This window comes from Macaca thibetana, chromosome 4, assembly GCF_024542745.1.
Source record: "Macaca thibetana thibetana isolate TM-01 chromosome 4, ASM2454274v1, whole genome shotgun sequence".
Classification (NCBI taxonomy): domain Eukaryota; kingdom Metazoa; phylum Chordata; class Mammalia; order Primates; family Cercopithecidae; genus Macaca; species Macaca thibetana.
In genome coordinates this window covers 105,058,098-105,081,480 of record NC_065581.1, presented here as the reverse complement: position 1 = coordinate 105,081,480, position 23,383 = coordinate 105,058,098, and the positions used below count along the sequence as shown (strand labels likewise).

The window sequence follows — 23,383 nt, the reverse complement described above, 5'->3', positions numbered from 1 at the left end:
AATGACACCCAAGCTCTATATAAAAAAAAAAAAATTATCTAGGTGTGGTGGCAACACGCCTATAGTCCTAGCTACTTGGGAGGCCACAGTGAGAGGATAGTTTGAGCCAAGAAGGTTGAGATGAGAGCCACACCCAGCTAGAGATGGGGTTTCACCATATGTTGGCCACACTGGTCATGAACTCCTGACCTCAGGTGATCCACCCGCCTCAGCCTCCAAAAGTGCTGGGATTACAGGCTGTGCCCGGCCTATTTTTTGATATTTAAATGTCAGTATTATTTTATGTAAATGTGTCATCTGTTTTCACTTTCAAATGATCACATGGCACATAGGTGCTCAATAAAATACATATATTGGACAATATAAGTGTTTTTATTTAAAAATGTATGGGATGAAATTTATGGGAAAATAATATAGGATGAAAAATGGATTTTGTCTTAAAATACTGAGTAGTTCATATTTTAAGTTCAAAATAGGATTATTTCTTTACAGAATTGTGCTTATTTTTGCTAACAGAAAGCTTTTTTTTTTTTTTTGTTTTTTTTTTAGGGAGCTACAGTGGCAGAAATTAAAAAACAATATCGTTTGCTGTCACTTAAATATCATCCAGATAAAGGAGGTGATGAGGTTATGTTCATGAGGATAGCAAAAGCTTATGCTGCGTAAGTATCAGGATCCATTACAGATTTTTAAGAATGGTACAGATAAACCAGGTGCAGTGGCTCATGCCTGTAATCCCAGTACTTTGGGAGGCTGAGGCAGGAGGATTGCTTGAGCCCAGGAGTTTGAGACCATCCCTGGCAACATACCAAGACCCCATCTCTACAGAAAAAAAAAAAAATAAAATAAAAGAATTAACCCTGTGTGGTGGTGGGTGCCTGTAGTCCTAGCTACTTGGGAGGCTGAAATGGGAGCATTGGTTGAGCCTGGGAGGTCAAGGCTGCAGTGAGCCGTGACCGTGCCACTGCAGCCCAGCTTCAATGACAGAGTAATACCCTATCTCTAAAAAAAAAAAAAAAAAAAAGAGAAAAAAAAAAAAGAAAAAGGATAGTTTTCTGTTTTAATAAAATAGTAAAATAGTTGTCATACACTTTGTCCAAGTGCTTACTTCATGTTGATTCTACCAGGTATTTAGGGGACTACACAGCAGCACTAACGTGGTAATTTAATTTAATTAAACTTTAATTTTTGCCATGTAAACTTGATTAAATTAAATGGTGAATGATAAGTTAATTGAGCTGTTTTATTAGCATCTTGATTAGAGGAGGGTATACTTAGATCTTGTTATCATTTCTATGTTTTTTTTTTTTTTAGGCTTGTTCTGTTTCTCTTGTTTTGACAGTGTATAGCTTATCTCATTTAAACTATTTAAAGACAAGTTTAATTTGGAATTTTAAGTACTTCATTTTTGGTATCTTTTTCTTCTTAGAATTTCTTCACACAAGATTATTCTTAGATAATAACTACTGTACTTGTTGAGATATGGATTTTTAAGGTCTCCTTTTTTACTGCTCAGAAACTTTCTTCACAAATCTTTTTAGAACTTCCAAATAATTTTTCTTGTTGGTCTTACACCTTAGGTAAGGTGCATTGTTATTGTGAGATACATATATTCACATATACATTATATGCACACACACATGTCTGTGTATTTGTAAAGTTTGAGGAACATTTGTGCACACTTTTGGGAAACAGAATGGAGTATGTTAAAATTAGATGCAGTTATCTCTTGGGTATTAATCTTCCAGGAGATGAAACTTAACTAGGTTCTTCAGGACTCTTGATAAGTACATCCCCACACAGCTCTTATATTGAATGAAAGAGTAAAATATGAGATTGTCTGTCTTTTGAGGACTCAGTGATGTATAATTTTGTAAACTCGTTTTAAACATGTAAGTAAATACAAGCATCCTTTGGAGATATTATAGGTTCAGTTCCAGTCTCCTACAATAAAGCAAATATTGCAATAAAGTGAGTCACATAAATTTTTTTGTTTCCTACTGCATATAAGTTGTTTCTACTATACCATAGTCTATTAAGTGTGCAGTAGCCTTATGTCTTAAAAAACAAGGTACATACCTTCATTTAAAAATACCGTATTGCTAAAAAATGCTAGTAATCTGAGCCTTTGACAAATTGCATTCTTTTTGCTGTTGGAGAGTCTTGCCTTGATGTTGATGGCTGTTGACTGATAAGGATAGTGGTTACTGAAGGTTGGGCTGGCTGTGACAGTTTCTTAAAATAAGACAACAGTGAAGTTGACTACATTAGTTAAATTCTTTTCATGAAAGATTTCTCTAGCATGTGATGCTATTTGATAGTATTTTATTCACAGAACTTCTTTCTTTTTTTGTGTAATGGAGTCTTGCTCTGTTGCCCAGGCTTGAGTGCAGTGGCATGATCTTGGCTCACTACAACTTCTACCTCCTGGGTTCACACCATTCTTCTGCCTCAGCCTCCCGAGTAGCTGGGACTACAGGCGCCCGGCACCGTGCCCGGCTAATTTTTTATATTTTTAGTAGAGATGGGGTTTCACTGTATTAGCTGGGATGATCTCAATCTCCTGACCTCGTGATCCACCCACCTCGGCCTCCCAAAGTGCTGGGATTACAGGTGTGTACCACTGCGCCCGGCCAGAACTTCTTTCAAAATTGGAGTCAATCCTCTCACATTCTGCCACTGCTTTATCAACTTAAGTTTATGTAATATTCTAAATCCTTTATTGTCATTTCAACAGTGTTCATAGCATCTTTGTCAGGAATAGATACCATCTTAAGAAGCTACTTTCTTTGCTCAACTATAAGAAGCAACTCATCTGTTCAAGTTTGATTGTGAGATTCCAGCAATTCAGTCACATCTTCAGGCTCCACTTCTTTAGTTCTCCTGCTATTTCTAGCACATATGTAGTGACTTTCTGTACTGAAGTCTTGAACTGTTCCAAGTCATCCATGAAGGTTGAAATCAACTTCTGGCTGGGTGTGGTGGCTCATGCCTGTAATCCCAGCACTTTGGGAGGCTGAGGCAGGTGGATCACCTGAGATCAGGAGTTTGAGACCAGCCTGACCAACATGGAGAAACCCCATCTCTACTAAAAATTCAAAATTAGCCGGGTGTGGTGGCGCATACCTGTAATCCCAGCTACTTGAGGCTAAGGCAGGAGACTCTGCTTGAACCCGGGAGGTGGAGGTTGTGGTGAGCTGAGATTGTGCCATTGCACTCCAGCCTGGGCAACAGAGTGAGACTCCATATCAAAAAAAAAAAAAAAAGAAAAGAAACTTCTACCAAACTCCTCTTGATGCTGACATTTTAAACTCTTCCTGTGAATCACAAATGTCCTTAATGGCATTTAGAATAGTGAATCCTTTCCAGAAGGTTTTCAATTTACTTTACCCAGATCCATCAGAGGTATCACTCTGTTTGTAGCAGCTATAGCTTTACAAAGTGTTTGTGTTTTTTTTGTTGTTGTTGTTTTTTGAGATGGAGTCTCACTCTGTTGCCCAGGCTGGAGTGCATTGGCACAATCTTGACTCACTGCTACTTCTGCCTCCTGGATTCAAGCAATTCTCCTTCCTTAGCCTCCTGAGTAGTAGGGACTACAGGAATGCACCACTGTGCCTGGCAAATTATTGTATTTTTAGTAGAGACAGGGTTTCATGTTGGCCAGGCTGGTCTTGAACTGCTGACCTCAGGCGATCTGCCCACCTCAGCCTCTGAAATTGCTTAGTGCAAGTGTTATTATTTCTTAAATAAGACTTAAAATTCAAAATTACTTTTTGATCTGTGTGCTGCAGAATGAATGTTGTGTTAGCAGGTGTGAAAACAACATTAAAATCCTTGTACAGCTCCATCAGAGTTCTTGAGTGACCAGGTGCATTGTCAATGAGCAGTAATCTTTTGAAAGGAATCGTTTTGTTTTTTTGAGCAGGTCTCAACAGTGGGCTTAAAATATTCAGTAATCCGTGCTGCCAACACATGTACTGTCATCAGGGATTTGTTGTTCTATTTATAGAGCATGGTAGAATAGATATAGCATAGATCTTAAGAGCTCTAGGACTTTTGGAATGGCACATCAGCATTGGCTTCAAGTTAAAGTCACCAGTAGCATTAGCCTCTACCAAGAGAGTCAACCTGTCTTTTGAAGCTTTGAAGTCAGGCATTTATTTCTCTCCAGCTATGAAAGTCCTAAATGGTGTTATTTTTCCAATATAAGGCTATTTTGTCTACATTGAAAATTTGTTGTTTAGCCACCTTCATTGTGATCTTAGCTAGATCTTCTGGATAACTTGCGGCAGCTTCCAAATCAGCACTTGCTACTTCACCTTGCACTTCTGTTGTAGAGATGGTTTCTTTTGGAAAATCTCGTGAACCAACATCTGCTAGCTTCTGCAGCTCCCTCACCTCTCTCAGCCTTCGTTAAGGCCTTGCTTTGGATTAGGCTTTGGCTTAAGGGAATGTTGTGCCTAGTTTAATCTTCTATCCAGACCACTGAAACATTGTTCAAATCAGCAACAAGGCTGTTTCACTTTCCTCTTATTTGTGTGTTCACTTTTAAGTTCCTTTAAGCACTGTTGCTCTGAATTCACAACTTGACTGTTTGGCTCAAGAGGCCTAGCTTTTGGCTTGTTTTGACTTTTAACATGCCTTCCTCACTAAGCTTAGTTATTTCTAGCTTTTGATTCAGAGTGAGAGACATGTGAGTCTTTTTTTCATTTCAACATTTAGAGACCATTTTAGGGTTAGTGATTTGCCCAATTTGAATCTTGTTGTGTCTCAGGGAATAAGGAGGCATGAGGAGAGGGAGAGAGATGGGGGAATGGCCAGTGAGTGGAGCATTCGGAAAACATGTGTATTAAGTTCTTTTTCTTCTGCAGGTGCAGTTTTTGTGCCAGCTCCGCAATGACAATAGAAATGTCAAAGATCACATGTCACTATAACAGATAAAATAATAGTGAAAACATTAGATATATTGTTAGACTTACCAAAATGTGACAGAGGGACATGAAGTGAGCACATGCTGTTGGAAAAATGGCACTGATAGAATTGCTTGATGCAGGGTTGCCACAAATGGCAAAAAAAAACACACGATTATCTGCAAAATGCAATAAGAAGTTTACTTGTAATTGGATACTAAGTTATAATAGCAAATTGTGAAAGTGGCATGTGAATGACAGAAGTTTGGGAGATATCACCTTACTTATTTTTGTACTTAGAGGATATTGACTATGTCCCTTCTCTCCCCTTGTTTTGTGGCTTGCTGTTTATCTGTGTGGATTACTATATGATTCTGTCATAAAGCAGTGCCATTAGGATTTCTGAAGTGTGTATTACATTTTCTGCATAACAGTTGTCCTTGAGATTGCTGTCTTTCAGTTAGTGTCTCCTTCAAGCATTTACTCTCTTTTCACAAGTATTGGTATGCCTTGATTGCTGTCTTCAGGTAATTTAAAAAGACATTTCCAGAGGAAGTCAGATAGCCAAGATTATTTAATTAGTAGCTTTAATTTTAGTGCTTTGGTGAAATTTCCCCACCCTATCCCCCCAGTCTTAAGGTATTTTAACATTTTCAAGTTTATGATTTTGTTCTCAGATTTGTGGAAATCTGTGATGTGTGGTCACTATTCTGAAAAATGCACAAGAATAATATAAGGCCTTTAGTTTTAACTCAGTTTTGTGGTTAAGCTATAGAATATTTTATGTATAAAATATCTTAAAATAGTTGACTTTCTATCAGACCAATGAAAAAGTGAAATGATCATGGGACCTAGAACCTTGAGATTATGTAACTTGCATAAATAGAACTAAATTAGATAAAGGCATATATTTTACTAACTATAAGTTCTAAGTGCTTGAGTTGAAGTTCCTATCTCGTGAATAACTCTAGCAGCCTTGGAATGCAGTTATATAGGCTTTGATGTGCAAAGTTTTTTAGAACTTGCATAGGTTATTTGAGATCATTTCTCTCTCCTTAGTTGCTTATTATAATAAACCAACTGGGTCATTTCATTTTTTTTTTTTTAATCAGATTCTAACTTGAAAGAAAGTCTGGTTATTTTTTAGGAGTTATGCCATTTAATTCTCTGGTTCATTATCTAGATAGAATTGAGATTTTGCTCTCAGATGTAAAACCTGTCTTTAAAGCTATTTTATAGCAAGTGGGCAGCATTGTCACCTTAAAGATATGTTAATTTTTATAAAAGCATATGGTTTTTACAGATGAGCATGTAACTTATAATAACTATGCATAGCCAACTCATGGTCACTTGTTTACAGTTTAGTGAAAGCATTCTCTAGATCAGGATTTGTAATCTGGAGTCCCTGAAATTATATACACAATTTATGTGTCTTTGTAATGTGCATTTTCCCCAGGGCAAAGGGGTCATAGATTTCCTTAGATTCATAAGAGAATCTATAATCATCCTCCCTCTAACCCCAAAAAAGTTAAGGGTTATAATCATGTTTAGGAAACTACACTCATTAAATTTTCAAAAATTCTCTTAGCATCATTAATCTTGTTTAAGCTTGTTAAATGTGAATTATACTAAAATTACACAAGTTTTAAGTATTTTAACTCTTAGAAGTGGTATTATACTGAAATACTCAGTAACAAAAAATCATTTGCTTCTTAAACTGACTTTAAGTTGCTGACTTATTTTATTAGATTGAATGTTCAACGTGGTTCCATCACACAGCAGTTGTAGAAGTCAGTTTAATGAGTGAGTTAATGTAAAGAAGTCAGTTTAATGAGTGAGTTAATGTAATCATAACTCCTATGTCCGTGTAGGTTGCAAAATCAGAATGTCTCTGATATGAGCTGTGCTTTATTTGACAAAATCTGGGAGTATTGTATAGAGGACAGAGCAGTTTGTTTTGCTGCCATAATGACAAAGGCAGAAGAGGACAGAGATGATTATTTTGGGCAGAAGGATCCAATTAGACAATAGTGAAAGAAACAATAGCTAAAACTCTGAGTTGGACGGACAGTTGTACAGGGAATCTAGGACAAATTTTTTTCAGAAACATCCGTCAATTTTGAAAAGAAAATCTTAACACTATTCCTTATTAACTTGCAACCTGTCTAGTAATGCTCTTCATTGGCCCCTGTATTTTTCTGTGGCCTTTAATCAAATAGTGTAAGTGGAGTTACAATTAAATAAGGATTAAAGATATCAAGGCACCTGTTTGCGTACATGACTAAATTGATAAATTTAAAAATATTTTCAAGTCATTGAAAACTGATGAATGTCCTTTTTGCTATTTTATGAAGGTATTTCTGCATCGCCTATCTCAGATTGGAGTTTTGTTAAATAGAAACTACATTGACTCTTAAGTTTTGAGAAGCAGAAGTATGCTTAAAATTAGATTTGACCATATGCAAGATCTTTTACCAATTGGTCTCCAAGAATGCCTTCCTTATTATGTTATTGGTCATTTTTGAGCATGTGTGTTGGGACGGGGAGGGGTTCTGCCTTATATTCCTTAACTACATTGTAAAATTTTCTAAGGAATTGGGAATTTATTTTAATGCCTTTCAACGTCTTCACTGGGAACTGGAATAAAACTACTCTTGACTCAGTACCTTGAGCCATTGTCAAAGTCAGGGGTTAAATTTTAGGTATCTAAAAATTACTCTTTAACTTTCACATTCCCTGGGTTAGGAAGCTGCTGTTTAGGGGAAATTTTCCTAGTTTTTCTGGCAATTGGCTTAGGAGAAAATTATGATGTTAGCACAGTGCAAATTACCTTACCCACAGCAATGGAGTTTTACATGTGGTGGTCATTTGTTTCTTTCGGAATGTGGTGCTGTTGTTTTGTAGGGAAGCTACCATTATGATTTAAATTTATGTTTTAAAAAATATGTATTTATCATTATTAATGTGTAAACATGCTCATTGAAGAAATTTTGGAAAATATGTGAGAGTATAAAGGGGAAAAAATTCCCTACAGTTCTCCCTGCCTTCTTGGAAAATGTGGTGGCCTTGAAAGTTTGGTCTGGTTGAACTGACTAAGCTTGAGAACCATGGGCCAACCAGGAATTAGTATTAAGATGCAGTAGTTAGCATTTTCTGTTAATGCAGCATTTGTTGCTCCTCCCTTTCCCTTTCTCCTGATTTCAGAGAGACTGTTTTTGATTCATGGAATCAGTATCTTCTAAGAAATGAGTTGGTTGGCTAATGGAGTTTGTCTACATGAGTGCTTATTTTTCAGATGTGGCTTTCTAATTTTGCAACTTTGTTCTTTTGATGCTAGTTTAACTGATGAAGAGTCCCGGAAAAATTGGGAAGAATTTGGAAATCCAGATGGGCCTCAAGGTATGGTAAATGATTTTAAAATATTGGCGATATGATATATATTATAAAAATGTAAACCAGATTAAAGGAATAATATTATTTTCTTACTAAACTTATACTCACGTGGAGTTTAACATAGATAAATTGAGCTCTCATTAATTTTTGCTTTATTTTTCTTTCTAAAGACTAGTTTGAACGATATAATTTAAGTTGATCCAGAGAGAAGAGTAATCACTATAATTTCCAATTACTAGTTGATAAAAATTTGGAGGAAAAAATCTATTTTTCTTTACTGACTTCATATTTTCTTATGTGTTCATAGTGTTTATGTAAACTCAGGACATATAAAATAATTTACATTTTCTTGAGAGAAGGAATTTGTACTTACACAGGGTTTTGTCTTCCTTCTTGAAAAATTTGAAGTTTCAGATATAAACTATATCCCTGAACTTTTGTGTAATGGGGACCTACTAATAAGATCGTCTTTCTCAAAGTTTGTTTTTGTGTTGTGGGGGAGAGTTTTGGGATATATTATAGATCCCAAATATATTTAATATATTTATTAAGACTGAAAGTAGAGATTCTTCAGAAACTCGTATTTTTTCTATTTCAGCCACAAGCTTTGGAATTGCCCTGCCAGCTTGGATAGTTGACCAGAAAAATTCAATTCTGGTGAGTGCATTTAAATAAGATACATTATAATGTATTAGACAAAATTTTTGTTGTGTACAATCTGTCTTGGTAATATAAGAAGAACTATTACAGAGAAAATACTGGTGTGCTATTCATTCATTTGAGACAGAGTCTTACTCTGTTGCCCAGGCAGGAGAGCAGTGGTGGGATCTCAGTTCACTGCAACCTCTGCCTCCCGGAGTCCCCTGAGTGGCTGGGATTACAGGTGCCCACCACCATGCCTGGCTAATTTTTGCGTTTTTTGTATAGATGGGGTTTTGCCATGCTGGCCAGGCTGGTCTCAAACTCTTAACTCCTGACCTCAAGTGATTTGCCTGTCTTGGCCTCCCACCGTGTTGGGATTACAAGCGTGAGCACTATGCCTAATTTTAATGTATGATAAATTAAATTGTATATATTCCATATGGTATTTCAGGAGGAGGTAGGATATCAGTCTCAATCAGTGATAGTACTGCAACCCTAAAATGGCAGGAATTATCTTACTCAGGGATACATTCCTACTTCAACTTTCTTGAAAATAATTGTTTAAAGGCTATCTTTGAGGCAATAAAAACAAAATCCACACAGTCTGTAATTTGTTTTGAAAATGACTATTAAGTTATTTTGTGGCAGATTAAAATTGGTTCTTGAGGGGTATATAGTTGCTGCTTAAGCTTGTTTATCATGCTTCTGCTTAGTAGGAATAGTTGAAAAGCAATAAGTTACTACCAGATTTAGGATCAAGTGATAGGAGAAAAATCAGTAGATAAAAATTGCTGGTCAACATTATGAAGTGGCTTCTTGATATTTCGCTAAAGGAACGTTTGGCCAGGGACTTCTTATCTCATTTGTTCCCAGGGCACACTACTGAGAGGTTATGGCTATGTAAGTACCTGCCTGACTGGAAGAGAAATGTAATTTACAAAACTGTTTTACTGGTGTTATCTGTATTGTGTCAGTAAATGACAAATTAAAAGGTAATTTATTATAGTGGATATGAACATAGGCTATAGAGCTGAACTACTTGAGTTCAAATCCTGGCTGTACAATTTACTAACTGTGTCCTAGGACTAGTTTTGTAAATGATGTGTACTGCAGGTTTTCTGCCTACAAAAGGAAGGTTAATAATGGTACCTTACTCTTGGAGTTTGAGAATAAGGATTAAACAAGATAATACATGAGGGATCCTTTTAATAGTGGCTACCCCACTGTAAGCCTCAAAATAAATTCATGGATGTTGTTTTAATTTACCTGATGAAGGCCATAATTCTTTTTGTCTTCAATTCTAGGTTTTACTTGTGTATGGATTGGCATTTATGGTTATCCTTCCAGTTGTGGTGGTAAGTTGTAGCTTTTTAAGTTAACGTTTATTTGGAAAGGAGATTGACGTGTTTTGGAGTCTCCCTATAACATTTTTAATGTATGTTAGAATATTGATCCTTGAATTTAAGAATCTTGCTGGGTGAGACAGCTCACACCTGTAATCCCAACACTGAAGCTGAGGTGGGAGGATCACTTGAGCCTAGGTGTTTGAGGTTGCAGTGAGCCATGACCCCACCACTGTACTCCAGCCTGGGCCACAGAGTGAGACCCCAACTTAAAAAAAAATTATATAACTATACTATTAAAGGTCTTCTAAAGGTGACATTACTCGAGCATGATAATATGTATATCCTCCCAATTCAAAAGTTACCCACAACTGACCAGACATGGTGGCTCACTCCTGTAATCCCAGCGTATTGGGAAGCCAAGGCGAGCAGATCAGTTTAGGGCAGGAGTTTGAGACCAACATGGTGAAATCCTGTCTCTACTAAAAATACAAAATTAATCGGACATGCTGGTTGGAACCCAGGAGGCAGAGGTTGCAGTGAGCGAAGATTGTGCCGCTACACTCCAGCCTGGGTGACAGAGCGAGACTCTGTCTCAAAGAAAAAAACAAAAATCACAAAAGTTACAATTGAGTTAACACAGATACATATATACATACGTATACATATACATATGTGTATATGTATATATGTGTAACATACATATGTGTATCTATGTATATATATTTTAAATACAGGGAAAACTGTCCATTATAATTTTATTTTTGTTACTTATTTATTTATTTTTAAGACAAGGTCTTGCTGTAGTAAGGTGCTGCAAACATGGCTCTCTGCAGCCTGTACCTCCTGGATTCAAGCAAATCCTCCCATCTCAGCCTCCCAAGTAGCTCAGACCACAAGTGTGTACCACCATGCCCCACTAATTTTTTGATTTTTTTTGTAGAGATGGGGTCTTGCCATGTTGTCCAGGCTGGTCTTAAACTCTTGGACTCAAATGATTATCCTGCCTTGGCCTCCCAAAGTACTAGGCTTACAGGTGTGAACCACCATGCCTGGCTGACACAGATATATTTAAAGTTTAAAATGAAAGTCTTCCTGCACTACCACCCTCAACTTCGTTTATTTAGGAATCATTGCCAAGTTTGGTGTTTTCTCTTTGAAATCTTTTTCTATGCATTCATGTACACACATTCATTTAAAAATTAACCTTTAATGAGATTTTACTGTATGTATGCATTATTCTGTTTTTTTTGCTTAATATATTGAGGATGCAACATATAGAACAGCCTCATTTTTCTTTTTTTTTTTTTTTTTTTTTTGAGGCAGAGTCTTCACTCTGTCGCCCAGGCTGGAGTGCAGTGGCACCAGCTCGGCTCACTGCAAGCTCCGCCTCCCGGGTTCGCGCCATTCTCCTGCCTCAGCCTCCCGAGTAGCTGGGACTACAGGTGCCCGCCACCGTGCCCGGCTAATTTTTTGTATTTTAGTAGAGACGGGGTTTCACCGTGTTAGCCAGGATGGTCTCGATCTCCTGACCTCGTGATCCGCCTGCCTCGGCCTCCCAAAGTGCAGGGATTACAGGCGTGAGCCACCGCGCCCGGCCTAACAGCCTCATTTTTTAAAGCAGCTGTATAATACTATAATATGGAGATACCATTTGATTTTTACCATTTATTACTTTTGTTACTTGTCTCCTTTCTGATCCTGGAGTTCCTTTTAGTCACATAGTGAAACTAATAATTAAGTTGTTTGTTTTGCCTTCTTCAAAGGATTGTTGCAAGAATCCAATCATATTGAGTAATATGAATGAAAGTTTCATGTCACTTGTAAAATTACGCCTACATTTGTTTATCGAGTATTTATTGAAGACATGTTTTGTGTCAAGAACCAGCTTGGTGCTTATAGCAGTGGGTAGTTTTATCCCTTTTTGGTCTTTAAGGAATTTCTATCCAAAATGGTAAATGTTTTAATTATATATATGCAGTGACTTAGGTTAGTGTTTAGGCTTCAGACAATATAAATATTTGCTAAATAAATAACTTGAAATAGCAACAAAGAGGTGCTTATTTTAAGACTCAGGTATTTTTGTTGTTTTATGAATGTTTAGAAGATTTGACCATAAACATATTCTGCATCAAACTTAACATTTATCAGGATTTTGTTTTGCCTTTTTTTTTTTTTTTTTTTGAGACAAGAGTCTCCCTCTGTCACCTAGGATGGAGTGCAATAGTGTGATCATGGCTACTGCAGCCCTGACCTACCTGGGCTCTAGCAATCTTCCCACCTCAGGTTCCGGAGCAGCTGGGGCTAGAGGCATGTGCCACCATGCCCAGCTAATGTTTGCATTTTTCTTTTTCTTTCGTAGAGACAGGGTCTCACTATGTTGCCCAGGCTAGTCTCAAATTCCTGGGCTCAAGCAGTCCTCTCACCTCAGCCTCCCAAAGTGCTGGGATTACAGGCATGAGCCACCTCTCCCAGCCTATCATAGTTTTTATACTTTCTTTCTTAATTTTATTTGTGTTTTAGGGCTCTTGGTGGTATCGCTCAATACGCTATAGTGGAGACCAGATTCTAATACGCACAACACAGATTTATACATACTTTGTTTATAAAACCCGAAATATGGATATGAAACGTAAGTAAACTTAAGTAACTTTGCTATTAATCACATTATTTTGTGACTCACTTATGTGGGGTTGACATATATATATTCCTTAACTCTGTACTAGTGAGATTCCATTGCACAGTTTTATAAATAGTTAATTTATATAATTAAAGCTAGAGAAAAATGCCAGCACCCTTTATCACATTTATTAATTTATATTTCCATTGTTCACGTTTACTCATGTATTTCATCAGAAATTTTACCAGAAGCCTTATGCGTGCAAGTTTTGTAATACTAGCTAACATTTATTATTTGTTGTATGCCAGACATTGCTAGTTGCTGTACATGTCTTGACTCATTTAATTTTTGCTGTGCTCCTGTAAGTTAGTTCTGTTTTTAAGTACATCTTATAGATGAGGAAACTGAGGCACAGAAAAGTAACACACTCAGGGATACACAGTAAGTGATATCCAGGATTGAACCCAGGCAGTCTGGTTCTTGAGCCTTAAACCATTATGTCATATTGTATTAATTGTAGTAAAAATAAAAAGTCTTAGGTGTGTGAAAGAAAACTGTTAGAATATTTCATTCCCATTTCTTATTTAAAAATTTAAGAAAAAAATTTTCACTTTCTTTGATTATATAAAGCAAACATTGTAGTTTATCCCTGGGAGATAGAGTGTTGCCTTTCAGAATGATGGCTCTGCAAAAATCATAGATGCTCCTCCATCCCTCCTTAAAAAAAAGTGATAAAAGAATGTAAGTTTCAAATTGTGTTTCTGGGACCAAAATGGACTTTTCTGTATTTTGGATTTGGCAATTTTACTAATTAGTAATGAGAAAGACTTACGATCGTATATGACTGTGTGTGAACAGATTTTACATTTCTGAATGAGTTAATACTACTTTGCCTTACCGAAAATATTACCCTTCCTAAAGCTGGATTGAAATGTTAATACAGAATCTTACTCCCTTATGAAAATGTTTCATGTTTATAATTTTAAGTGTGCTTTTTGCCTCAATCGTTTTGATTTCTGTTTCTTTTCTGAGGATGGTATCCTTACACAGCTTTGTCAGGAAGCATTGTTTAGCTGGTGGATTTCTTTAGACATTCTAGGTTATTTTAGCTGTTTTAGGAACAATTTTTATTAAGTAAACATTTGAGGGTAGTAATAGTAATAGCTCACACAAGTACTGTGCTTGCTGTGTGTCAGGCACATATGAAGAAGCTGAGATACACAGATATGAAGAATATTATCCTAGGTCATTTAGCTAGGAAGTAACAAAATACCAAGGTCTGTGAACTTAACTTCTATACTATCCTGCATTTTGTGAGTACATTACATGAATTTTTTTTTTCTCCGAGACGAAGTTTCTCTCGTCTTCCAGGCTGGAGTACGGTGGCGCAATCTGAGCTCACCACAACATCCGCCTGCTAGGTGCAAGTGATTCTCCTGCCTCAGCCTCCCAAGTAGCTGGGATTACAGGCGTGCACCACTATTGCCTGGCTAAGTTTTGTATTTTTAGTAGAGGTGGGGTTTTACCATGTTGGCCAGCTTGGTCTCGAACTGGCTGGTCTCGAATTCCTGACCTCATGATTCTCCTGCCTCGGCCTCCCAAAGTGCTGGGAGGCGTGTAGGCGTGAGCCACCACTGGCCTGTGGGTTTTAATCATGTGTATTTCCACAAAGTCCTCTCGGGTTCCATAATACAATTTTTTGGAAAATGACAGTGCATGTTAGTTTACACAAGGCCTTGAGAAGTCATGTAGTAAAGAAACCTTTAACTTGTTTACATTATTTTCAGCTTTATTTAACCATAGGGCCCCCTTTTTTCTTGTAAGTTATTAATACCACACAGAATACTAATGTTCTATAGAAAGTTTCTGGGGAACTTTCAGTGATTTTAATGCCTCTGGTTGCTTTGGTGTGCTTTATTTGATCTATACTTCTGTTCACTTGTGGTGGTTGATACTGTGTACATTTTAAAAAGGGAGATGTTACTTTTTTTATGGAAGGAATGAATACTTGTCAGTGGAGTTCAGATAATTTTTAGCATTGTGCATGTTTAGAAAAGTGCTTCACTTTCAAGTGAATTAAGTATCTCAGGGGGGGAATTAATAAATGAGCATATTTATTTGCCTTCATATTTTGTTTTCTTAGGTCTTATCATGGTTTTGGCTGGAGCTTCTGAATTTGATCCTCAGTATAATAAAGATGCCACAAGCAGACCAACGGATAATATTCTGATACCACAGGTTAGGCTAATCTCCCAAATCCCCCGATGAGCAGTTAAATATTAAAGTGAATACTTTAAAAAAAAAAACACTGTGTTTTTGAATAATTATTTTATTTATTCTAGCTAATCAGAGAAATTGGCAGCATTAATTTAAAGAAGAATGAGCCTCCACTTACCTGCCCATATAGCCTGAAGGCCAGAGTTCTTTTACTGTCTCATCTTGCTAGAATGAAAATTCCTGAGACCCTTGAAGAAGGTATTTGTGATTCTGGTATCTACAGTTTTAGTGGGGTGAAAGCAGCAGATTTAATTAGACTTAATGGTGTGTATTAGTTTGTACTCCATTGCTCTAAAGAAATACCTGAGACTGGGTAATATATAAACAAGAGGTTTAATTGACTCATTGTTCTGCAGGCTGTACAGGAAGCGTGGCTGGGGAGGCCTCAGGGAACTTTTATTCATGGCAGAAGGCAAAGCCAGAGCAGGCACAGGCAGAGCAGAGGTCTTCACACGGCCAGAGCAGGAGGAAGAGAGAGTTGGGGGAGGTGGCACACATTTTTAAACAACCAGGTCTTGTGAGAACTGATGTTGAGAGCAGCACCAAAGGGAGAACTCTGCCCCCCAATCCAGTCACCTCCCACCAGGCCCCACCTCCAGCATTGGGGATTACCATTCAACATGAGATTTGGGTGGGGATACAGACCCAAACCATAGCATGGTGGTGCAATGTTTTTTGTTGCTGTTCTTTTTTGGGCAAAAAATTGCTCAAGGACTTTTTAAAAAAGAAGTGTATATGCTACATAATTACTTCACAAATGGTTTGAAGATCTAAGTAAGTCAGATATTTTGGCAGGTGTTAAAATTTAGTGTTTCAAGGTGAGAGAATGCTCTGTATGAGAAATGTTTAGTTAGTTGCAGATGATACAAAAGTTCCTAATGATTTTTTTTTTAAACGACTCTGTAAGTTTTTGGAGGGAGCAAAATGGATTTCACAACAACCAACACGTCTCACCTCAGCATCTGCAAGCTTCCTCCAACAGTGGTTACCAATAATGTCTGTTTTATGGTTATTTAAAGCTTCATAAGTACTTGAAGCCATGTATTTTGCTTAAAAGAAAAGTAGTTGATTGAGGCAACAGTGTTTCCAGGGATGTCATTAATTATCTCTTTTTCACCAACATTATTTGAATTACAGTTTTAAAAGACAGTTATTATCTCTAGGAAATAAATGTTCTTTTTGAATGATATCCTACCATCCCCCACCTCCTTTAAGGCAGTAATGCAATTAAATGCTTCTGAAAACAAGGCCATGGTGATACTTAGTAATTGGTGATAGGACAGGATGCTTATGGTGGAATGAAGGAGCACTATTTAGGCATTATCATTGGAGTTGCTTTGAAATACTGAATTAACTAGTAATTCTGTTGCTAATGTTCTGTAGAGATGCATAAGCATCTCTATTTTTACTTACCTGTAAGAAGCAGGAAACAAATCATTGTTAGGTTGAGTATCAAATCCATAGGTTAATGTGGTCTTAATAGTTAACTGTTATTAAATGCAGTATAAATGAAAGAGTCTCTCTCTTTCTCTAAGTTGCCCTCTTCTTCTCTTCTGTGTCTCTCATCTCTCCCCCTGTATTTAGTTGACATATTTATTTTGACATATTTAGTTGATCCGCCCACCTCGGCCTCCCAAAGTGCTGGGATTATAGGCGTCAGCCACCATGGTTTATTACGCCTAACGTTATGTTATTAAAAATTTGTCTTTGAAATGTCTAATCTGAGCTAGGGTTTTATGGCTGATTTTTGACATAGTGATACTGAGGAGAAACTCTTCCATTCAATCTGCAAAATTCTGAGATCATGTGAAATATTTGTGGCATAACATTAATATTAGTTTTGGGTCACAGTGGTAAAGATGCTTTAACTGTAAAATTAAAATGATCTGTTTCAGGTTTTTTATTCTTTTGCAGATCAGCAATTCATGCTAAAAAAGTGTCCTGCCCTACTTCAAGAAATGGTTAATGTAATCTGCCAACTGATAGTAATGGCCCGGAACCGTGAAGGTGAGGAGGAAATATAGTTAATTATGTTATACTTTTTATTGCAAGCATATGCAGATTATACTTCATATTTTAGGATTTATGGGTACTCAGTATAATTCTGTCTGCCAGTTCAGTGAACTTTTTCAGTTTTACTCATGGCTTTTCATATTTTTTTTCTATATTTTCTGTTATTTAAAGTCTATATCACAGCCCACTGTGGGGTTTTTGTTGTTGTTGTTTGAGATGGAGTCTTGCTTTGTCACCCAGGCTGGAGTGCAGTGACAAAATCTTGGCTCAGTGCAACCTCTGCCTCCTGGTCTCAAGCGATTCTCCTGCTTCAGCTTCCTGAGTAGCTGGGATTATAGGCGCGTGCCACCACGCCTGGCTGATTTTTGTATTTTTAGTAGAGATGGGGTTTCATCATGTTGGTCAGGCTGGTATTGAGCTCCTGACCTTGACCCGCCTCAGCCTCCCAAAGTGCTGGAATTACAGGCATGATAATTTAATTGTTTTATTGTTCAATTGTTTGCAAAGATTTAAAATTTCCTTTTTCTTTGAATAATTTTTGAGTTAAGTCATTTTTTTCTAACAGTGAATTTGAAATAATTATTTAACTGATACAATAGTGATTCATATGTTATGTAATTTTTATTAATTAATTATAGACAGCATCTACCAGGGCTGGAGTCCAGTAGAGTAATCATAGCTCACTGCAGCCTCAAACTCCTGGGCTCAAGCAGTCCTTCTACCTTAGCTATCTGAGTTGCTAGAACTACAGGCGCACACCACAGCACAGAGCTAACTTTACATTTTGTGTAGAGGTGGGATCTCACTTTGTTGCCCAACTGGTCTGGTTTCCAACTCCTGGCGTTAAGCAATCTTCCCACTTCAGCTTCCCAAAGCCCTGGCATTATAGTCATGAGCCACATGCCTACAGGCATCTAGCCATTTTTTTTTTTTTTTTGTATAGAAGGAAAAGAATGAGGAAATTTGTGGTCGGTAATGGAAAGGAATACCCTTAAAAAAGGATAGTGGTATGGTTTGTTGTTACGGGCGATGTTGGTTCTTGTCATGGTGTCATATGTTGGTGATACTGATAATGTCTGATAATTTACTATTATTTGAGGTGAAGCAAATAATTTTTCTTTTAAAAATCAATGGTTGTTGCTGGAAAATGTTCATTTGATCAAGTTTGTGTAATTTTAGCATCTTCTCTGGTAACTTTTAAAGGAAAATCTTCATTATGATCCTCAAATTTGAGATGTTAAGGATTTAGTGTGAATTGTGTTTTTTGTGATGAATTGTATACTCCTGAACATGTAAAAAGTCCAGCCCTGTTTCTTTTTTTCCTATTCTTTCTAAGAAAGGGAGTTTCGTGCTCCAACTTTGGCATCCCTAGAAAACTGCATGAAGCTTTCTCAGATGGCTGTTCAGGGACTTCAGCAATTTAAGTCTCCCCTTCTGCAGCTCCCTCATATTGAAGAGGACAATCTTAGACGGGTTTCTAATCATAAGAAGGTAATTCTTGGCTACTTTAAAGTCAGTTTTGAGCAGTTTGTCCTGTCACTTAAAGGTAACATGAATAAAAGTTTTCTGGAAATAATTACTATGCATTTTTTAGATTTAGAATGTCTTAAATCTTCTAAAACTTTCAGGTGGTTCTGTTAACATTTTCATGACTAGGTAGCTGTTTTATAGTACTTTACTATTGTAAGTGGCTTTACTATTTTGGGGGTTGGTGCATTTAAACAGTCAACAGTTAGGTCCTTATATTATGTTACCAAAAATAAATGTACTGTCTACTTTCCAATCATTTTATTCTTGGCTTAAACGTTGGGCAATTGTTTACTGGTTAAGTATGAACAACAAAAACATTTAATTAAATAAAGACTGTTCTTATTTAGAATGTGTAATCTATAGTACAAACATGATAATGAATCTTAAGGTATAACAAAAATTTGTATAAATGAGGAAATACAAGAAACTGAAGTTCAATTCTAGTAGGAGATTTTAAACATTATTTTGTATATAATAGATAAAACGAGCAGAGAATAGACATTGGATTTGATAGTATATTAATGTAGAATTAATAAATACATGTTGGAAATTTATATCAGAGTTCTCTGTCCTTTCAAGTACTCATGTTCCCCTTATAAATTTGATTATATGCTAAGTAATAATTAAACACTTTAGAATCTAAAAGCAGAGATTTTACATGCCTCATGATCTAATCTGTGTCTTTGAAAGTGAAAAATAACTAGCACCAAAGACCTGGAAAATTAAAGAACATGCTCCTAAGTAACCATTTTGCCAAGATGGGTATTACTACAGTAACAGCTATATTTTAAGAATAACAAAAATGAGAATGTTGTGTAGTAAAACCTTGAAGGTGTGCCTTTATTGAGGTTTATTTTTACTTTTGTTAGGTAAAAGTAAAGGTTTATTAGTACAGGTTTGGTAATAGTAAACCTATTAATTGCAATTAAAGGTTTTTGTTATTAAAATTGAAAATTAACTGAGGACATCAGTTGACAAAGTTTTTGGTTGAGTCAAGATTCTTATTTTTTTCCCCTCCAACTTTATTTTTTCTAATTTTAAAAAATAAGCCTGTATTAACTTTATAATTTAAAAATTTTTAATTCATATTTTCTTGGAGAAGAAGGTCATGAAATGCCATGTGGTTATTTTGTGCTTTGAAATGCACATTAATCAACATTTTTCTAAAAGTTGCTGGATTTTGTTGTAGTTAAGGTGTGAGTAATTTTCTTTTTATGAAAAGCTTTGTGAGTTAGGGAATTATATATTTTCTTTTTTTTTAAATTCAGTATAAAATTAAAACTATCCAGGATTTGGTGAGTTTAAAAGAATCAGATCGTCACACTCTACTGCACTTCCTTGAAGATGAAAAATATGAAGAGGTTATGGCTGTCCTTGGGAGTTTTCCATATGTGACCATGGATATAAAATCACAGGGTAAGTGGGAGGTTTCTCTGTTGAACATTGCTTCCCTTTTGATAGACTGGTTCTCATTTATTTGACTCAGGATTCTCAAAACACTGTACTTAATAAGAGAACTTGTTATTAGACTTTGCAGAACTGTAGTTTACCTGTCAGATTTTGTGTGTTGGAAAATGATTTATACCTAATAGTTTGAGAACACTGATGGAGTCCTACTTTTATTATCCTCATAATGGGATGAAGCCTGAGAACTCTGTTCTGTAGTTCAACTTTTAGCAATTTCTTAACTTTCCAAAGAATGGTGAAGACTTCCAGGCATGATAAAAGAATGAGATATTTGAAATATATTATTAGTATGAAAGAAATAGCTGCTTAGTTGTAAAATTAAATTTTTAAAACCCAACTTGTTTATGTTAATTAAATGTTGAAAATTACTGTGTTTTACGCCACATTTCGTGTGTTTTTCTTACCCTACCTCTATATTTTCTTTGAGGGAAAAAAAATAAAGGTTGTTTTTCTACCTATATAATTGCCCTGTGTTTCTGTTTCAATATCTGAATGGTCTTAGAATACTGAGAGAATTAGAGACTATCTGCTCCATTCTTCCATTGTGGTGGTGGTCTGAGCTTTAACATTCGCTAAGTTACCATTATGAGAACATTCTTTTAGTTACCAAGAATACAGGGATGTATTAATAATGGTTTCTGTCTTTATTTTATTTAGTTATTTATAAATAATTTTTGAGATAGGGTCTCACTCTGTCGTCCAGGCTGGAGTGCAGTGGTGCGATTTTGGCTCACTGCATCCTCTGCCTCCCAGGCTCAAGCAGTCCTCCTACCTCAGCCTCCTGAGTAGCTGGGACTACAGGTGCACACTACCATACCTGGCTAATTTTATTTTTTGTGTTTTTAGTAGAGACAGGGTTTCACCATGTTGCGCAGGCTGGTCTCGAGCTTCTGGGCTCAACTGATCCACCTGCCTTGGCCTCCCACAGTGCTGTGATTATAGGTGGGAGCCACCGTGCCTGGTTTGTGTCTTTAAAGAGAGCTTATTGTCCAGTTGAAGCAATAGGATTAAAAACAAGGGCTGGGCCCAGTGGTGTCATGCCTTTAATCCCAACACTTTGGGAGGCCAAGGCAGGGGGATCACTTGAGCCCAAGAGTTTGAGACATGCCTGGGCAACATAGGGAGACCCTGTTTTTATAAAATTTAAAACACACACACACAAACCAAGATAACATATGCTAAGTGTTAAAATGAATGACACAGACATTGTACCATTTATTTATACAGCAAATACTGAATGCTGTGCATTCTTCTAGGTCCTGGGGAAGCTGTGATAAGACAAAGCCTCTCCTTATTGAGCTTGTATTCTAATAGGAATTGAGGAAAGGTAAATGGCTCCCAAAGATTGGCATGTTTGGTAAAGGAAGGCAGTCAGTGCAGTTTGGTTTCAGTTTGACTGGAGTGTAGCATACGTGTTATGAAAACTTGGTTTGTTGGCTGGGCGCGGTGGCTCAAACCTGTAATCCCAGCACTTTGGGAGGCCGACACTTTGGGCGGATCACGAGGTCAGGAGATCGAGACCATCCTGGCTAACACGGTGAAACCCCGTCTCTACTAAAAAATACAAAAAACCAGCCGGGCGAGCTGGCGGGCGCCTGTAGTCCCAGCTATAGGGAGGCTGAGGCAGGAGAATGGCGCAAACCCAGGAGGCGGAGCTTGCAGTGAGCTGAGATCCGGCCGCTGCACTCCAGCCTGGGCGACAGAGTGAGACTTTGTCTCAAAAAAAAAAAAAAGAAAACTTGGTTTGCTTTGGTGAGGAGTTGGGGTTGCCTTGTGGGGCCATGAGTTTTCAGACTTTAAAAATACTAATGTAAAAGCTGTATTTAGGACTGTGCTGATTTAATGAAACCGTCCAAATAAAAATTTTGGTACTTACAGAGATACTTTTTGATATTAAGAACTGTTAAAATACACCCTTTTCTTTCTTTCTTTCTTTTTTTTTTTTTTTTTTTTTTTTGAGACAGTCTCGCTCTGTTGCCCAGGCCGAAGTGCAGTGGCACTATCTTGGCTTACTGCAACCTCCACCTCTAGGTTCAAGTGATTCTCCTGCCTCAGCCTCCCGAGTAGCTGGGATTACAGGCATGTGCCACCATGCCCAGCTAATTTTTGTATTTTTAGTAGAGATGGAGTTTCACCATGTTGGCCAGGCTGGTCTCGAACTCCCAACCTCAGGTGATTCACCCACCTTAGCCTCCCAGAATGCTGGGATTGTGGGTGTGAGCCACCATGCCTGGCCAAAAGTACATACTTCTTAGAAAAATGAATATTAGAAGAGATTTTCTTATAGGAAGTAGAAATTTAAGAGTGTTTAGCCTCACCGACAAATATTACCATATGTTCCACTCCATAGCATCTTGTATAGACAGTTTATTTATATTTTTACAATGCTGCCTAATTAATAATAGTGCTATAGTTGATGAAGGAGGAGTAGAAGTAGTATAGAAGCAGGAAAGGGGCATCTGCCTGATAGTAATACTGGAGATGGTGGATCTCCTTCCCTACCTTGCAAGAATCTGTAATAGAATCTATTGTTGTCCTTTTCTTCACTTTAAAGCACCAAACAGCAGGTCAGCATTCATGTGGTTATTTCACATGACATGCTTGTGCACATACAACTGTGCAAAATGAAAAATATAGATGAATATGTGGCCCAGATTTGATTTTTGATAATGGAGACTTCCAGGGTGAAGAAGGGATATTATACCCTTTGTTGATACCCAGCTGCTGCACCTTATAGCCAGTAATGGAGATAGCAATTGTAGATTATTGGAGGTCATTCTTTTCAATTGATGGTATGTTAGTAAATGCCAGACCAGTATGAAAAGCAAACGTAACAAACTTAAAATTGTAGGTAAAAATATATAAGAAGAACTATCTTACAGATAAAATCTGTAGAAAAAATAAATTAAGGATCACATTTGAATGGAAGGTATATTTGAGTTATTTTTATTTATTTTGTTTTATTAACTTCATAGTAGAGTTTTTGGGGATATGTGTGGGAAATGTGGTTTTAAAAATTAAATAATTGCAAAAACATGTATTTAGTACCATTTATTGAAAAAATACTTTTTCACAAGTGCTTTTTAGTGTAAAGAGGATATATTTGTTCCTGCCTTTAAAAAAATAAGTCTCTTTTGTGTGGTTAGGAATACTAGTTTTCATTATTTTATTCAGACAGACATTGATCA

The 23,383-nt window shown here is 36.8% G+C and overlaps 1 protein-coding gene across 1 annotated transcript in view; it reads left to right on the top strand.

Annotated features, from left to right (window-relative positions):
• Positions 1-23,383, top strand: part of SEC63 (SEC63 homolog, protein translocation regulator) — an 86,763-nt gene that overhangs the window by 36,316 nt on the left and 27,064 nt on the right. The window contains exons 4-13 of the mRNA XM_050786712.1: positions 550-662; positions 8,248-8,309; positions 8,902-8,960; positions 10,250-10,300; positions 12,812-12,920; positions 15,052-15,146; positions 15,251-15,383; positions 17,100-17,192; positions 18,535-18,689; positions 19,997-20,144. Coding sequence (XP_050642669.1) covers positions 550-662; positions 8,248-8,309; positions 8,902-8,960; positions 10,250-10,300; positions 12,812-12,920; positions 15,052-15,146; positions 15,251-15,383; positions 17,100-17,192; positions 18,535-18,689; positions 19,997-20,144 — 1,018 coding nt within the window. The remainder of the gene's footprint in view (positions 1-549; positions 663-8,247; positions 8,310-8,901; positions 8,961-10,249; positions 10,301-12,811; positions 12,921-15,051; positions 15,147-15,250; positions 15,384-17,099; positions 17,193-18,534; positions 18,690-19,996; positions 20,145-23,383) is intronic.